The sequence below is a fragment of the Papio anubis genome, chromosome 2 (genome assembly GCF_008728515.1).
Source record: "Papio anubis isolate 15944 chromosome 2, Panubis1.0, whole genome shotgun sequence".
Classification (NCBI taxonomy): domain Eukaryota; kingdom Metazoa; phylum Chordata; class Mammalia; order Primates; family Cercopithecidae; genus Papio; species Papio anubis.
Genome location: NC_044977.1, coordinates 153,480,384 through 153,497,601, shown reverse-complemented (window position 1 = coordinate 153,497,601; position 17,218 = coordinate 153,480,384). Strand labels below are relative to the sequence as shown.

General features: G+C 41.0%; 1 protein-coding gene across 9 annotated transcripts in view; it reads left to right on the top strand.

Moving 5' to 3' along the window:
• Positions 1-861: 861 nt before the first annotated feature.
• The window catches only part of ARMC8 (armadillo repeat containing 8), a 113,285-nt gene continuing 96,928 nt past the window's right edge, over positions 862-17,218 (top strand). For 4 of the 9 annotated variants that reach the window (XM_009201644.2, XM_021934823.2, XM_009201640.2 and 1 more), the window contains exon 1: positions 867-1,213. In XM_009201644.2, coding sequence (XP_009199908.1) covers positions 1,169-1,213 — 45 coding nt within the window. In that variant the 5' untranslated portion in view covers positions 867-1,168. Of the gene's footprint in view, positions 1,214-2,065; positions 2,142-17,218 lie in introns of all 9 variants that reach the window. The other 5 variants (XM_003895051.4, XM_017955853.3, XM_003895053.4 and 2 more) reach the window with 5 other exon arrangements.

The window sequence follows — 17,218 nt, the reverse complement described above, 5'->3', positions numbered from 1 at the left end:
CTCTAGTCCAGGGGAGAGGTTACAAGAGCCTGAATTAGGGTGTGGCTATAGAAATGGAAGGAATACAAGTAATGTTAATAGGCTAATTGCAACCCTACTGTGAAAACCTTACTGGTTGCAAGCAGTACGAAGGTGAAACTTGTCCAACCAAGTCAAGGGCAGTGTTGCGCCCGCGCGCGCGCACACACACACACACACACACACACACACACAAAGTAGTAGGACAGCTGAATTAATCAACTATAATTAAAAGCATACTTTTATTTGGCTTCGGTTATCAGAGTGTTTTAGTGTGAAATATTTAGATATTTGCCCCCATTTTCCCCACTTAACTCAGAAGCTGGAGAAATATTAACACATATGTATAACGCTTTCCATGTTTTAGCTTTTTTCTTAGCGCTTCACATTTGTTGACTCCTTTATCCTCATTAACCTTTATTTTACAGATGAGGAAACTCAAAACATAAGGTTAGATAACTTACCCAGGGTAAAGCAGCTGAGAAGTAGCTAGGAAGAAGCCCAAGCATTCTGGCTATTCTCAACACTACACCAGAATAAACGGGACCGACACACAAGCTAAGGCAAGTCACACTTCTGTACTGAATCGTGAAACAATCACTCTTATGGTTGACAAAGGTTCTGGGATCGCAATTTCCCCACCTATAAAATGGAGATAACGACGCCGGGAGTTTGGTGCAGAGAGAGAGAGAATGAATATGAAAGTGAACTTCAAACTATGTATATGGCTCCACGTACTACTTTTTCCAAATATGAATACGGGAACCCACAAACTGCAATTTATCAGTCGGTAGAGCTCGTAGCGCCAGGGCGAGACTCCGCCTCTAGGGCCCCGCCCACCGCGAGCGGCAGGTGGGGCCGGCAGATCTTCTTTGCGCATGCGGAAACCGCTGCCCGCTCCCACCTCTAAACCAGGCTCAGAGTAGCTGCTGTTTCTGAGAGAACGATTCGTAGGACAGCCCCTGACGCGATTCCCTTTTGCCCTTCTTTCTGCGGGCCTTTCTGGTACTTGAGCGGTGTCCAGAGCGTGACCAGTTCTCGTCTATCCGGCTGTCTTTAGGGAGCGATGACTAGCGTTGGCCAATAGTTGGCTGTCGAAAGTGCCGGCCCCCGCGCCGGCGCCTGCAGCAGCCGGGTGGGAAGGCTCAAGATGGCGTGCCTGTTGGAGACCCCAATCCGCATGAGCGTCCTTTCGGTGAGTGACCCGCTGCGGCCGCCCGCCCGCCCTCCAGGGAGCCCCATCCCGGTCTCCACCATTCCCCCAAGCGTGGTGTGCCTCCTGGGCACCACCCCCTGGGGTGGTCCCCGGCTCAGTCTTGGGCCAGGGAGTGAGCGAGGGTGGACAGGCGGGATAGACGGGCAGAGGGGACCCCGGCCGAGCCAAAGACATTTCCAACTCCGGGAGCTCCTGCCGGTGCGGGTTTCCAGGATGGCGTCTGGCAGGCGGGGTAGCTGGGCTTACAGACAACTGGCCCGGCGGCGCGGCTTGGACTTTGCCAAGCGTTTCACTGAGCCTTCCTCTTAGAGATGCCGCTTCCCGGGGGCCGAGCGCTCTGCCTTGTGAAGCGCCGGGCTTGCAGCCGGCCTGGGAACGAAAGCTCACTCAGCTCTCCCGGGCTTTGGCAAGAAGAGGTGCAGGCTCCTTGGCCCCCATTTCCTCAGAGCTGCCAGGCCAAGTCTGTGCGACTTCTATTGCGTCCCAGCACCTGGGCACCGGCTGAAGCTGTTTGCTTTTTGGCAATGGTGATTCGTATCAGCTGCGACTCTTCCTAGTGTGTGTGGTTATTTAAGCCCCTTTCCTCCGCTCTGCTCAGAGGTCGCGGCTCTGAGTCAAAGGAACTCTATGTTCCCTGTGCCTGGTATTCCGTTTTTCTTTAAGGGGAGTCAAACATTGAAGGGGGGAAAAGGGGGAGAGATTTCCCCATTGTTGAAAGAAGGGAACGTATTGACATGCGAGGAAGTAAAACCTGTTTTGTTTTTTTTTAAAAAAAGTTTTTTTTAAAGAAAAAGACGACTTTCACCTTTCACTATGTTGCTCTTGAACCAGGACCAGGAATGAAAGTTACTGGGAGATAACTTCGAAGGATTTTGCAACAAATTCGAGCTGTCCGACTCTGAGAATGGTCAGTTTACCAATGGTTCATTTGCTATTGTTGGAAACAAGCAGGCAAATACTAATTGACCATCTTTTAGACTTGTGGAAGCCCGTCTGATACTGAGAGGGTCGTTGGATTATAAATGACTTGTCGGGTTCCTAGAGTCTTGTAACTACAACCGGTTTCTTTTCTTTTCTCTGTCTTGTCCCACAAACACCTATCTGAAAGCAGCTAGGACATTTGCTTATGATTCAGGGTTAGAGCGGTGTGGCAGACCTCAACCTTGAAAAGGCGTAAGTTGTCAATACAATAATAATTTAATTTTGTGAGCCTGTCAACAGATTTTTCCCCCGATCCATTTTAGCAGTCGTTTTTTCTTATTTTTAAACTGCAACTAAGGAAATACCGTTTACCTAAGTATTATATCAGATTAGCCTGTTACTCCATCACTGACTGTAATACCCAGGAATATTTTGTGGGAGTGCAGGCCAATGACTTTTACCTCATTATGTTAAAAAATTAAAAAAAAAAAAAGTGTGTGTCTTGGCTGTTCTCAGTTCCCCTTTAATTATGCATTTAGGTTTCATTTATTCTTCAGTTCACCTGAAGCTTACTTTTTGGATGTTGTCAACTTGTGTAATGCATATGATTGAAAGTTTTCATTTGTTTCACTTCCTTGGTAAATAATATTTTCTGCTTATTCAAAAACTTCTTGAAGAGTATTTTCTATCAATACTTCTATTTACAATTTGCCTTTAGCCCTAGTCTAATTAGGGGCTTTTTTTTTGGGGGGGGGAAGTAGGATCTTTTGGGTAAATGATTTAAAATGTTTAAATTCACTGATTTTACTAATTTAAAGTAAAACCTGTACCTTTCAAAGTACTACCCAGAGCACCACGTTTTGAAACGCAAACTAGAACAGGAAGTATTCATCAGAAATTATCTTGAATGGTTGATTCCTTTAATAAGCTACAATGTACCAGTTATGTACAAGCTCTGCATTGTATACCTTAGAGAATGCAAGGATGAGATCAGAAATGTGTTTAAGGAGCTCCTAGTCTGAATGACGGTGTAACTTGATAAACATAATTTCAGCAAGGAGGCCTTCAAGTTGTTTTAAAGGATTTCCATTTGAGTCTCTTTATACCTTCTCCTTGGGAGATCTCATTGATTTTCTTATAACCTTAACTGATCAGTTCACACATCTACATTGCCAACCTTGACTTTCTTCTACATCTAGTCTTGTATCTTAAATTGTGTGTGGATGACACCCATCGCTTCCAGCAAAGCATATTCCTTCTCCTAAGGGGAATTAGTTATGACTTCCCAATTTCTGTTAATGGTATTATCTTTTACTGATGAGTCACTGTTAAACCTCCTGAATAATCTCTGGTTCTTCCTTCTTTCATCCCCCTATATCTATCAGTTGTTAAGCTCTGTTGCTTCTTTATTCTTAGTGTTTCTCGTATCTTTCTGTTCCCATGACCACCCTCATTCAGGACCTTGTTGTTTTGTGCCTGCACTACCACAGCGTCCTTTTAGTTATTTTTACTGTCTCTAGTGTCTTACCCCCTCAGTGCAAGCCCAATGTCTACATTAATTTTCCTAAAGAACTCTGCACAGCTGCTCCTCGGTTTCTTTTCTTTATTGAGTTTGTTTTGCCTAAAGGCCCAAGTTTATATTCAGCTTCAGAGTTGAGATTCTTTATTTTCTTCTTTATCTTCTTTTTTGTTTTTTGAGATGGAGTTTTGCTCTTGTTGCCCAGACTGTAGTGCAGTGGCGCTATCTTGGCTCACTGCAACCTCCGCCTCCTCAGTTCAAGAGATTCTCCTGCCTCAGCCTCCTGAGTAGCTGGAATTACAGGCACCTGCCACCATGCCCAGCTAATTTTTTGTATTTTTAGTAGCAACGGAGTCTCACCTTGTTGGCCAGGCTGGTCTCGAACTCCTGACCTCAAATGATCCACCCACCTTGGCTTCCCAAAGTGCTGGGATTGCAGGCATGAGCCACAGCACCTGGCGGAGATTCTTTATCTTCTACATGAGCCTTCTATCCTTTATAAACTGGCTTTCTCAGGTTGGAGTGATACAGGATTCTTCCAAACTCCAGTAAATCTTATTCTTCTTACTCATTTGTACATATGAATTTTAGCTTTGCATGTATGTATTCTGTACATCTACTTTGAGCTTCTGCCATTTGCTGGGCAGGCATGGTGTTGAGTTTGAGAATACAGCCATAAGCTACTCTGTCCTTCTGGAAATGTCAGCCTAGTGGGAAAAATAAATATCAAATAATCACAGTTTGTGAATGGTGATTAGTATTATGAATGAAGTATATAGGGTGCTGTTCAAACATGTCACAGAGGAAACTGATCTAATATGGAGGGCAATCAGAAGAACTAGGGAAGGTTTCCCTGAAGAAGTGACGCTGAGCTGAGAGTTCAAGGATAAATAAGAACTAACTAGAAAAAGTGAAAGAAGAAGAGCAAACAAGGCAAAGGGAACTGCTTTTGCAGAGGTCTTTAATAATAGTCTATCTTGTCATATTAGAGAGTAAATTAATTCAGAAGTAACACTTTGTCTTGCAAATCCTAGGTACTCAGTACATGTTTGACTGAACTATCTATTTTGGAGGGTTGGACAAACTCTCCAGCCGTATTTCTAGACTGCACTGTGACCACCCCATCCCTCTTTGGTTTGCATTTAGCATTACAACATCACCCTTTTCAACAAATTCATAAATTTCTCCAATTTTTTCTATACTTTTGAATTATGTCAATTGCATTTTTAAAAACGTCTATTTTGAAATAATTATATAGATTCACAAGAAGTTGCAAAGACAGGTCCATGTGTACACTTCACCCAGTTTCCCTCATAGGTTACATCTTATATAGTTACAATACAATATCAAAACAAGGAAATTGATCTTGGTATAAGTATGTATCTATTTCTGTATCATTTTATCACATGTATATTTGTGTAACCATTACCACCACTGTCAAGATACAGAACTATTCTGTCACCACAAAGATCTCTCTCATAGTCCCTCTTTATAGTCCCATGTACCCAGCCCCTCCCCCCATCAGGTATCCCTAACTCCTGGCAACCACTAATCTGTTCTCCATCTCTATAATTTTGTCATTTTTTATAATGTTATATGAATGGAATCATACAGTATGTGACTTTTTGAGATTGGTTTTTATCACTCAGCATAATACTTTTGAGATCCATCCACGTTGTTGCATGTATCAGTAGTTTGTTCCTTTTTATTACTAAGTTGTATTTCATGGTGTGGATGTACCACAACTTGTTTAACCGTTCACCTGTTGGGCATTTTGGTTGCTTCTAGTTTTTGGCTAATATAACATACTATGGACAATCATGTACAGGTGTGTGAGGACATAACTTTTCATATCTCTGAGCTAAATGCCCAGGAGTGCAATTGCAGGATCGTATGGTAAATGCATAAACTGACAAGCTTTTCCAGAGTGGTGTGGTATCATTTTACTTTTCTACCAGTAATGTATGAGACATTGTTTCTCTGCATCCTCATTGCCATTTGATACTGTTATTTTTTTATTTTAGCTGTTTTAGTAGATGTGTAGTAATATCTCGTCATGGTCTTAATTTGCATTTCCCTAATGATTGATAATGTTGAGAATATTTTTATTTTTGAGACGGAATCTCACTCTGTCGCCCAGGCAGGAGTGCAGTGGCGTGATCTTGGCTCACTGCAAGCTCCGCCTCCCGTGATTCATGCCATTCTCCTGCCTCTGCCTCCCAAGTAGCTGGGACTACAGGCGCCCGCCACCATGCCCAACTCATTTTTTGTGTTTTTAGTAGAGATAGGGTTTCACCGTGTTAGCCAAGATGGTCTCAATCTCCTGACCTCGTGATCTACCTGCCTCGGCCTCCCAAAGTGCTGGGATTACAGGCTTATGTATCCTTTTGAGACAGTCTTGCACTGTCACCCAGGCTGGAGTGCTGTGGCGTGATCTCAGTTCACTGCAACCTCTGTCTCCTGGGCTCAAGCAGTCCTGTCTCAGCCTCCCAAGTGGCGGGACTACAGGCGTGTGCCACCATGTCTGGCCATGTAGAAATGGGGTTTCACCATGTTTCTCAGGCTGGTCTCGAACTCCTAAGTGTAAGCCATACTCCCGCTTCAGCCTTTCAAAGTATTGGGATTACCTGTGTGAGCCACTGCACCTGGCCGGAAAATCTTCCTTATTTGCCATCCGTATTTTCTCTTTGGTGAAATATTTCTTCCTGTCCTTTTGCCCACTTTCTAATTGGAGTGTTTGCTTCTTTACTGTGGTGTTTTAAAAGCTCTTTATATATATATTTTTAAATTTATTTTATTTTATTTTTGAGATGCGTTTCACTCTTGTTGGCAAGGCTGGAGTGTGATGGCCCAGTCTCAACTTACTGCAGCCTCCGCCTCCCAGGTTCAAGCAATTCTCCTATCTCAGCCTCCCAGGTGGCTAGGATTACAGACACCCACCATCATGCCTGGCTAATTTTTGTATTTTTAGTAGAGATGGGGTTTTACCATGTTAGTCAGGCTGGTCTCAAACTCCTGACCTCAGGCAGTCCTGCCACCTCAAGCCTCCCAAAGTGCTGAGATTACAGGTGTGAGCCACTGCGCCAGGCTTATTTTATTTTTTGAGACAGAGTTTTGCTGTGTCACCTGGGCTGGAGTGCAGTGGTGTGATATCAGCTCACTGCAACCTCTGCCTCCTAGGCTCAAGAGATTCTCGGCCCTCTGCCTCCCAAATAGCTGAGATTACAGGTGTGCACCACCATGCCCAGCTAATTTTTTGTGTGTGTTTTTTGTAAAGATGGAGTTTCGCCATGTTGGCCAGGCCAGTCTCAATCTCCTGGCCTCAGGTGATCTGCCCACCTTGGCCTCCCAAAGTGTTGAGATTATAGGCGTGAGCCACCGTGCCCAGCCAAAAGCTCTTTATATGTTTTTAAATATGAGCCCTTTGTAAGATAAGTATTTGCAGATATTTTCTTCTAATCTGTAACTTGCCTTTTCATCCTCTTAACCACAGTTTAAGATGAACCTTGATCTCATACCTTATACAAAAAGTAACTCAAAATGGATCATAGATTTTATCATAAAATAAAACTTTTAGAATAAAACAGGAGAAAATCTGCAGAACCTTGGGCTTGGTGAAGAACTTTTAAACATAACACCAAATGCATTACTTATTAAAAAATTAATTGGACTTTATCAAAATGAAAACTTACGCTCTGTGAAAGACCCTGTTAAAAGATGGTTGCTTTTAATTTTGGTCATTTTGTAATGGTAGAGAGGTAAGGTAACAAATTGTCTTTGAATCGTTTTGTAGTCTATTATAAACAGCTGAGGCACTTGTTGACTTTTTGTCTTCTTTACAATCCTTTCCCAGAGCTATTATGTCTTTTTTTTTTTTTTTTGAGACAGAGTCTCGCTCTGTAGCCCAGGCTGGAGTGCAGTGGCGCGATTTCGGCTCACTGCAACCTCCGCCTCCCGGGTTCACGCCATTCTCCTGCCTCAGCCTCCTGAGTAGATGGGACTACAGGCGCCCGCCACCCCACCCGGTTAATTTTTTTGTATTTTTAGTAGAGAAGGGGTTTTACTATGTTGACCAGGATGTTCTCGATCTCCTGACCCCATGATCTGCTTGCCTCGGCCTCCCAAAGTGCTGGGATTACAGGCGTGAGCCACCGCGCCCAGCTACCAGTATGTTTTTTTTTTCACAAGCAGCTGTTAGAACTATATAGGGTATTCCAAGTCTGGATATTCCTTCATTTTGTTTGTTCTTTACAGTTATAAGCATATTGTTGGCCTTGCCTATAGCTACTTAATGATTTATTCTCTTACATCAATAACTGGCAATAATTAGGAAAAAAAATTGCTGTGAAGTTGAACCTACTATCCTGTAAACAAAAATTTGGCCTCCCTAGGTTTTTAGTAATAAATGCAAAATAAAATCTGTACAGCACATTTTAAAGTTTGCCATTAGTTTACAAAGCGTTAATAAGCACAGGGTATGTCAGTAGGTGGTCCTAAAATAAATTCATCAATGAATTGCCAGGAGCAGTGGCTCATGCCTGTAATCCCAGCACTTTGGGAGGCTTAGGCGGGCGGATCACCCGAGATCAGGAGTTCGAGACCAGCCTGACCAACATGGTGAAACCCCGTCTCTACTAAAAACATGGTGACGGGCGCCTGTAATCCAGCTACTCTGGAGGCTGAGGCAGGATAGTCACTTGAAACCACCAACTGGGAGGTGGAGGTTGCAGTGAGTCGAGATTGCGCCATTGCACTCCAGTCTGGGTGACAAGAGCAAAACTCTGTCTCAAAAAAAATAAAGGAAAAAAATAAAAATAAATTCATCAATGAATCAATGTGAACTTTCTAATCTTTAGTGGCAGTGTGTGAAAAATGAGAGATGCTCATTGTATGTTTCTGGACATCTTGCTGTGTATTTAAGGAATGACTGCCACCTAAATTCAGATAGTGCATGTTCAGAAAGTCTTTTAAACTCTGTAAAGAATCAAACACATTTATGTAGGGTCTTCAGATTTTACTTTTGAGACCTAGCCTTCTTATCACCTGCTATTCTCACTAAATTTTAAAATACTGTCAGCAGTCAGGAATGTCAGTGATTCTGACTTGTATGTTTTTCAATTCTGATTTGGCATTTGTTTTTGCAGTACCATCTGTCCTGTTGACTTCTGGGTAAAGATATGGTATTACATGAAAAAAACAAAGCTCCTGTTATTCTCTGGAAATTGGAGAGCAGCTGCCTTCACTGGATAGTAGTGCTATGATCCCTGGGACTGTTGAGATAGAAATTAAAGGTATTCCATATAAGAGTGGTTGTACAGAAATAGCCCCCCACTCCCACCACTTGTCGTTTTGTTGAAGAAAAACTGTTTTGACACATTCCATAATTTCAGAAGAATGAAGAGTTACATTCTCTAGCATATTCATAGGTATTAGAGGAAGGAGGAATGATGAAACATGTTAGGCTTTATATTAAAAATAAAAAGCTGGCCGGGCGCGGTGGCTCAAGCCTGTAATCCCAGTACTTTGGGAGGCCGAGATGGGTGGATCACGAGGTCAGGAGATCGAGACCATCCTGGCTAACACAGTGAAACCCAGTCTCTACTAAAAAATACAAAAAACTAGCCGGGTGAGGTGGCAGGCGCCTGTAGTCCCAGCTGCTCGGGAGGCTGAGGCAGGAGAATGGCGTGAACCTGGGAGGCGAAGCTTGCAGTGAGCTGAGATCCGGCCACTGCACTCTAGCCTAGGCGACAGAGCGAGACTCTGTCTCAAAAAAAGAAAAAAAAAAAAGTTGTGGTCCAATGGGAAGTTTTCAGCCTATGAGATCTATTAATATTGGGAGGTCTTTACCACCTGGAAAGTGATTATTGAACACATGCTTCTTTTGCCTTAGGGGTGTTTTTAAGAATTTCTTAGGCTTTCAGAAAGCTAATGGTGATTGATGGGATAAGGGAGACTAAAGAAAAGGAAAGAGTCATGGTGATCATTATAATCAAGCATGATTCACAGGATTTATGCCTTTTTGGCCAGGTGGTATCATCTTCTGAGATGGTGAGAATTAGGAGAGGAATATGTTACGGTAGTAAGTAGGAAAATGAGTTTCATTTTGGACATGCTAAATTTGTAGTCAGTTGGATATAAAGGTTGAGTGCCTAAATCTGGGGTAGTGATCATTATTTGGGCATCATCATTGTATTGATCTCTGGTTCTTAGCTGTTTAAGGATGAGAATCTCAACACCTGCTTTCCCAGGATAACATACATATGTCTAAATAGTTGCATAATTTCTAGAGGTTGCTGGACTCACTGAAACCCACAAGTCACTCCAGAATTAACTTCTTTACTTGTCCCAGTGTGAGTCAAGAAAACATAGCAAAAGCCAGGTGCGGTGGCTCACGCCTGTAATCCCAGCACTTTGGGAGACCAAGGCAGGTGGATCACCTGAGGTCAGGAGTTCAAGACTAGTCTGACTAACATGGTGAAACCCTGTTTCTACTAAAAATACAAAAAATTAGCAGGTGTGGTGGCGCGCGCCTATAATCCCAGCTACTTGGGAGGCTGAGGCAGGAGAATTGCTTGAACCCAGGAGGCGGAGATTGCGGTCAGATGAGATCGCACCATTGCACTCCAGCTTGGGCAACAAGAGTGAAACTACATCTCAAAAAAAAAAAAAAAGCAAAATTTAAAATCATTTAAAATCATTTCGGAATGGTAAATATTGTAGCAATAAGGTATTAAAACTCATGTGAGCTATTATATGTGAGAATTATTTCCAAGGAGCTGTAATTTTTTACCCAGAGTATGCCAGTAATCTCCCAGAAGGTGTACTTTGTCCACAGAAAGGGCTTTGTGTAGCAGGCCTGGGATGCAAAGCTGGGCTATCTGGATATCCAAACAAACTACAAAGTAAGGTTATTGTGGGTCTGGGCACAGGCAAAGTGGAATAGACAGATTCGGGGTGGCCTGTGATATTGCCATGATTGTCACCGGCCACAATGTGGGTGACCGGTCAGATACATCTTGAGCAGCCCTGTAATAGGAAAGTGAATGCACCAGCTGCTGCAAGTGATGGGCTGAGTCTGAGGCAAGCACCATGGATAGCTCCAAGGCAAGGCTGTTACTGCCTCTAAGAATCTGAAGCAAATAAAGCCCTTTTTATCAGGAAGGCATCTGGCCTGTCTGGACAATACTACTTCGAAGGTATGCCGTGAAAGATGGTACCCAGGATCTCCAAGTAATTACGTGACAGCAATTTTGAATAATAATTTCAACTATTCTTATGGGCCGGGATAACACCTCATCCATATCTGAATAGCCTCACTTTGTTATGTCAGGATTGAGAAGTTGTCATTTAAATACGTCCTAGTGGACTTCTTGGGCCATCTTATCACCTTGGGAGGCATATAAATGAACCCCAACCAATCCAGAGGATATCTCAGTCTTTGTAAAACTCCTGATCATTTTTGTAACTTTGCATGTGCTTTCCAGAGATAGTTCTTGCTCCCTTGGACTTTCAGATTATGCTGTCTCACACCATGGGTTCTTAGCTCATTTACTCTATCCAGAAATATCTTTTACTGACCCTCAGTTTAGGCATTCTCATCTACAGTGAAGAGTAAATAAATTGAATTTAATAGTGAGAAGAAACCTTAAAGATCTTCTAGACTCAGATAGCTCTTTATGATTTGTACCATACTTTAAAAGGGTAAACATCATAGTACTTAATTAGAAGCATGAATGCAAAATTACTTTCACTCTTGTGACCATCAATCATTTTATGGCAATGTTTAATAGTTTGCAAGGGCAATGAGAATGCATTATCACATTAAAAACTCACTACAGAGCCAGATGTGGTGCCGTACACCTGTAGTCCCAGCTCCTCAGTAGGCTGAAGCTGGAGGATTACTTGAGTCTGTGAGTTTGAGGTTTGAGACCAGCCTGTGCAGCATAGCAAAACCCTGTCTCTAGGGGGCAAAAGCCAAACAAGCAAAAAAAAAAAAACTCCAGAAAAAGTAAAGGCTGCTCTTCATATCCCTTTTAATCTAACTGTGCCCTGGCTTTTCTGTTATGAAAAAAGAAAATCCCTCTTTGTTTGAGTATAAAATCATGGAATCTTTTCTTGGAAGAAACCTGCAGATAATCTTTAGTTCATTCTTGTCATTTTTTATTGAGGAAAACTGAAAACTGGAGAGGCCGGGTTGCCAACTGTAATATAAGGTATCAGAGTCAGATCTCCAAACTCCCACTTTTTAAAAACAAAATTGTGTGTATAGCCTTATATTGTATATTCTTTATTATTATTTTGAGACAGATTCTCGCTCTTGTCACCCAGGCTAGAGTGCAGTGGCATGATCTCAGCTCACTGCAACCTCTGCCTCCCAGGTTCAAGCAATTCTCCTGCCTCAGCCTCTCAAGTAGCTGGGACTACAGGCTCCCGCCACCACAACCGGCTTATTTTTTGTATTTTTAATAGAGACGGGGTTTCACCGTGTTAGCCAGGGTGGTCTGTATCTCCTGACCTTGTGATCTGCCTGCTTCGGCCTCCCAAAGTGCTGGGATTACAGGTGTGAGCCACTGTGCCCGACTACATAGCCTTGTATTTTAGAGTTTTATTTTCAAATTTGATAAGCACTGATTAATTTACTATTTATTTTTAATAAATTAACATATGAAGTCTGTTTTTTGGTCTTTACTGAGAATTCAGGCTCACCTCTTATGCTATACAAGTGTGTTAAATTTAAAAATTATATATTTTAGTGTTTTTATGATTGTGTTTGTGAAATTAAAGTAGATTCCATTCTAGGAATCTCAGTTGCCATAGTATGTTACATTCTACACTGATGAGGCCCAGATACACTGTGAAATAACATTTTAGAAACTTTCTGAAGTTACTAGAGGCTACAGAAATGCAGAGCTTTGATTAATCTTGGGAGGGAGGATGCAGTGAAACTTGACATACCAAATAATGAATAAGGATAAAGTTGGTTACAAAAATAGTACACGAGGGGTCTTTAAAAGGAATTGAATGTTTTAAATCTCATCAAGTTCTAATGGGGCTAGAAGTTTGCCAGAATACAAAGAGCAAAACAAAATAAAACCAAAAAAGTCTACATCAAAATCTTGGGTTTTGGGTAGTATTTGGGCATTTTCTTCTACTTTTTTTTCTCCTTTTGGAGAAAAATTGGAATGTAGGAATTTTGGAATACCTAAGAAGGACATGATAGCTGTTTGCAAGTCAAAGGTATGTCTTTGTTGATAGTGTTACCCTTTTTTGTTTCAAGTAGAGGCAGATTTTTTCCCCTCAAAATTAGGAAAGAATTGCCTAACAATTAGTTTTGTCTAATAGTGAAATTAACTCTGGCAGTGAAATAGTACACATCACCAGAACTCTTCAGGCAGCAGTTAGACAGTTGTATTTAATGTTTTGTGTCTTTCATGATTTCATGAGAACGCATCTAGAGCAAAGGGGAAGGCTTGTTGTTTGAAATTGAAGCACAATTTAGTAAAATATTGCTTTTAAAGTACTGGTGTCTGGTATTCTGGATTGTGGCAGTTCTAATCTCTCCAGGGACAAGTACAAATACATTGTCACTGGGCTTTAAAATGAATAATTGAGAATTTGTGATTGATCTGAGCAGTGTACTTTTTGGCATTTAGTAAATTGTCACAGTGACAGAAGGAAGTATTTTTTGAACTGAGGGTTTTGGAGGTATCAGAAAATCAAATTTCGGTTTCACATTGTTTTAGGGATAGAAAGAGGTTCTGGGGCTCCCAGTTGACCAGAAGGTTGAGTTGTTTCAGTTTGTGGTTTCCTAACCCTATCAGACTCACACACTCTACTTATAATAGATATTTTGTGGCACTTTTTTGACTATCTTGAAGTGGCATTCATAGATAAGTTAACTGTACTCACATGTAACTTTTAAAAAGTACACATAATGCCCCAACTGTAATAAAGGAGAAAGACATGAAGCTAATTTATAATATTATTTAAACCCGTAAATACTCAGGTCCTACTATACCAGAAGTAATAAAGTACCAGTATATTCATAAATATACATAGTTTTGTTGTGAATGTACAGTTACGCTGCAGAATGATGTAGATGTGTTGTAATGTTTACTTAAATACAATAAATGATGTTTTTATGTGACTTTCTGAAATGAATGACTTTTGGTAAAATTCCTACCGGGACAAAATACCACCTTTTCTTTATTCACATGAATTACATTCTTGGAAAATCGATTGTACATTAAAATGGTACAAAACATACTTTTGTGTTTATATGTAAAATGGAATTCGATTCTAGGTTTTTTGCCTACATGACTGGACAGTGGAAAGTTGGGGGATGTGTGCCTGTTGTCCCAGCACATCTAGCATCTTTAGTCTTTGCCCACTGTATATCAGTAGCATTTGCTGTCATTGTGACAGCCAAAATCATGTTTCAGACTTACAAAATGGATCCTGATTAGAACTGCTGAGAGCATGGGGCTTTCTGAGTGATGTGTATGTCTTAGCATACACCCTTCCCTTTCTCACCTCCACTTCCACCTCCCCTCCAGTGTGTGACAGTGTGTAGTATAAGGACTTGGAAACAAAATGTGCTGTTAAACATTTTTTCCGTGTTGTGTCTAGCCCTTAATATATGATATCACTTACTTATTATGTTTATTGCTTTTTCTCTTTCTCCCTTTGTTGAAATGTACACTCTTCAATGGGCTTTTATTTATTTATTTATTTTTTGAGATGGAGTCTCCCTCTGTTACCTAGGCTGAAGTGCAGTGGCATGATCTCGGCTCACTGTAGCCTCCACCTCCTGGGTTCAAACGGTTCTCCTGCCTCAGCTTCCCCAGTAGCTGGGATTATAGGTGCATACCACCATGCCCGGCTAATTTTGTATTTTTAGTAGAGACTGGGTTTCATCATGTTGGCCAGGCTGGTCTTGAACTCCTGACCTCAGGTAATCCACCCACCTCAGCCTCCAAAGTGCTAGGATTACAGGCATGAGCCATGCCCGGCTTTTTTTTTTTTTTTTTTTTTTTTTAATGTTAGTTGCCTAGAATAGTACCTGCATAGCTGTTTAAATATTTGTTGACCAACTTAGTTAAAAAATATACTTCAGCATTGTTTTGTGTTCTCAACTGTATACTATATCGTCATAATACTAAATTACATTTTCTCAAATACCTTTTTGCTTTAGAGCTCTTGCATGTGTTGTGCTCTCTACCTAGAGTCCTTGTCTTCTCCCACTCCTTTTTTTTTTTTTTTTTTCTGAGACTAAGTCTTGCTCTGTCGCCAGGCTGGAGTGCAGTGGTGCACTCTTGGCTCACTGCAACCTCCACCTCCCGAGTTCAAGCGATTCTCCTGCCTCAGCCTCCCAAGTAGCTAGCATTACAGACACACGCCACCACACCCAGCTAATTTTTGTATTTTTAGTAGAGATGGTGTTTCACTGTGTTGGTCAGGTTGGTCTTGAACTCCTGACCTCACTACTAGCCCTGGCCTCAGTCTCCCAAAGTACTGGAATTACAGGCGTGAGCCACTGCGCCCGACCTCCCCCTCCCTTTTTCACCTGGAAGATTAATACTAGTCTTTCAGATTACTCATCCTTACTTCTCAGAGATGATTTTCCATCTTGTCCCTAACTTCAATGGTACCGTCAATTTTCTTTTTACGTTGTGTTTACTTTTATGATTACACTAAATCACTTTAGTGTGGTTATACTTGTAACTTGCTTGTTTACATGGTGTTTCCTTTCTGTACTATGAAACCCTGAGGGTAAGGAACTCTATTTACAACCAGAACATGGCATAATTCCTGGTAAATTAATGATACAATTCGAGTTTCATTTTAAAATCAAATTATTGTAGAGTTCAAACATCCTATTTTTGTGTTTGTTTCTTTCATATCTTCCCAAACCAGGATTTTCTCTCACAATGCCAAATTATGAACAGTTTTATCTTGAAGTTCCTAGTAGTTTGTGGATTAATTGACATATTAAATTTTGATTAGCAACCACTGGTTTAAACATTTATTTTGTCTGGGGTCAGAATACCTCATTGGGAATTGTAATGCTATTTTAACTTCTAAACAGCAAATGAATTAAATGAATAAGTAGATATGGAAATGAACTAGAACATACTAAACAAGTATATTTGGTTTTTGCTAAGTATTTAGCTTAGTTTGAGAGTAAGCTGCTATCAGTTGAGGATGGGTATCTTTGAATAATTTAGCTGTAACCATGAATGTGAATAACTAAGAGGACTATTAGTACACTTGTAAAAGCAAATTACCCTCTTTGTACAGAAATAGAATTACCCTGAAAATCGGTATTTCAGGATACTTTTACAGTTTACAAGGGGTTTTCTGTGTGATACCTCATTTGAAGCACACTCTGAGACATGTGATAACATCACCATTTTATAATTGAAGAAACAGTCTCAAATTTTACCTTTTTCCAAAGTTGCATAGCTAGTGAGTGGTAAAACTAAAATTCATACCTAAGTCTTCAAATGCCAAATTATTTGTTCTTTCTACTACATGATGTCTGAGTATGTTAGAAATAAAGAACAGTATATTTTAATAAAATATACACAGAGCAAGACTTTATTGAAATAAGTTTGGTATTTTCCTATTAGTCTTCAAATTTTTATTCTTCATTGTCTAATAAACTAATAGTTTTACCCTAAAACTTGAGTTGAACACTTATTTTTCCTATTTTTTGAGTTAAATCCTATTCATGACAAGTCTGGGGTTTAAACCCTTCCTGAATAAATTTTTTTCAAAAGGCAATGGTTTAAATTCACTGTAGTCATGGGTAGTTTATTCAGAGGCACTATCAGAACCTGTTCTAGTTTGCCTTTTTAGGACATCTGACTAGTTTACTGAGCTATCTGTTTTTCTACTTTTCTTTTGCAATTTTATTTTATTTTATTTTTTTGAGACGGAGTCTCGCTCTGTCACCCAGGCTGGAGTGCAGTGGCGCAATCTCGGCTCACTGCAAGCTCCGCCTCCCAGGTTCACGCCATTCTCCTGCCTATAGTCCCTGTCCAGTAACTGGGCCTATAGGCGCCCGCCACAATGCCCAGCTAATTTTTGTATTCTTAGTAGAGACTGGGTTTCACTGTGTTAGCCAGGATGGTCTCGATCTCCTGACCTCGTGATCCACCCATCTCGGCCTCCCAAAGTGCTGGGATTACAGGCATGAGCCACCGTGCCCATCTTTTGCACTATTAAAGACAAACAAAAGGTGGGATTATACAGCTTAATTTGTCTCCAACAATCTTATTTTATGCGTCTTATTCTGTGACAGTTATTAATGATACCCTCTTTCACTCTTAAAATTATCCTGATTTGGATGATAAATTTAAAGGCCTATAAGTTATCTATTGCTGTGTAACAAATTGCCCGAAAACTTAGCTGCTTAAAACATTTATTATCTTAGTTTCTGTAGGTTAGTAATACAAGTGTGGCCTACTTGGTGCCTGTGGCCCAAGATCTCTTATGTGATTGCAGTCAGGGTGTCAGCAGGAGTCACAGTGTCATCTGAA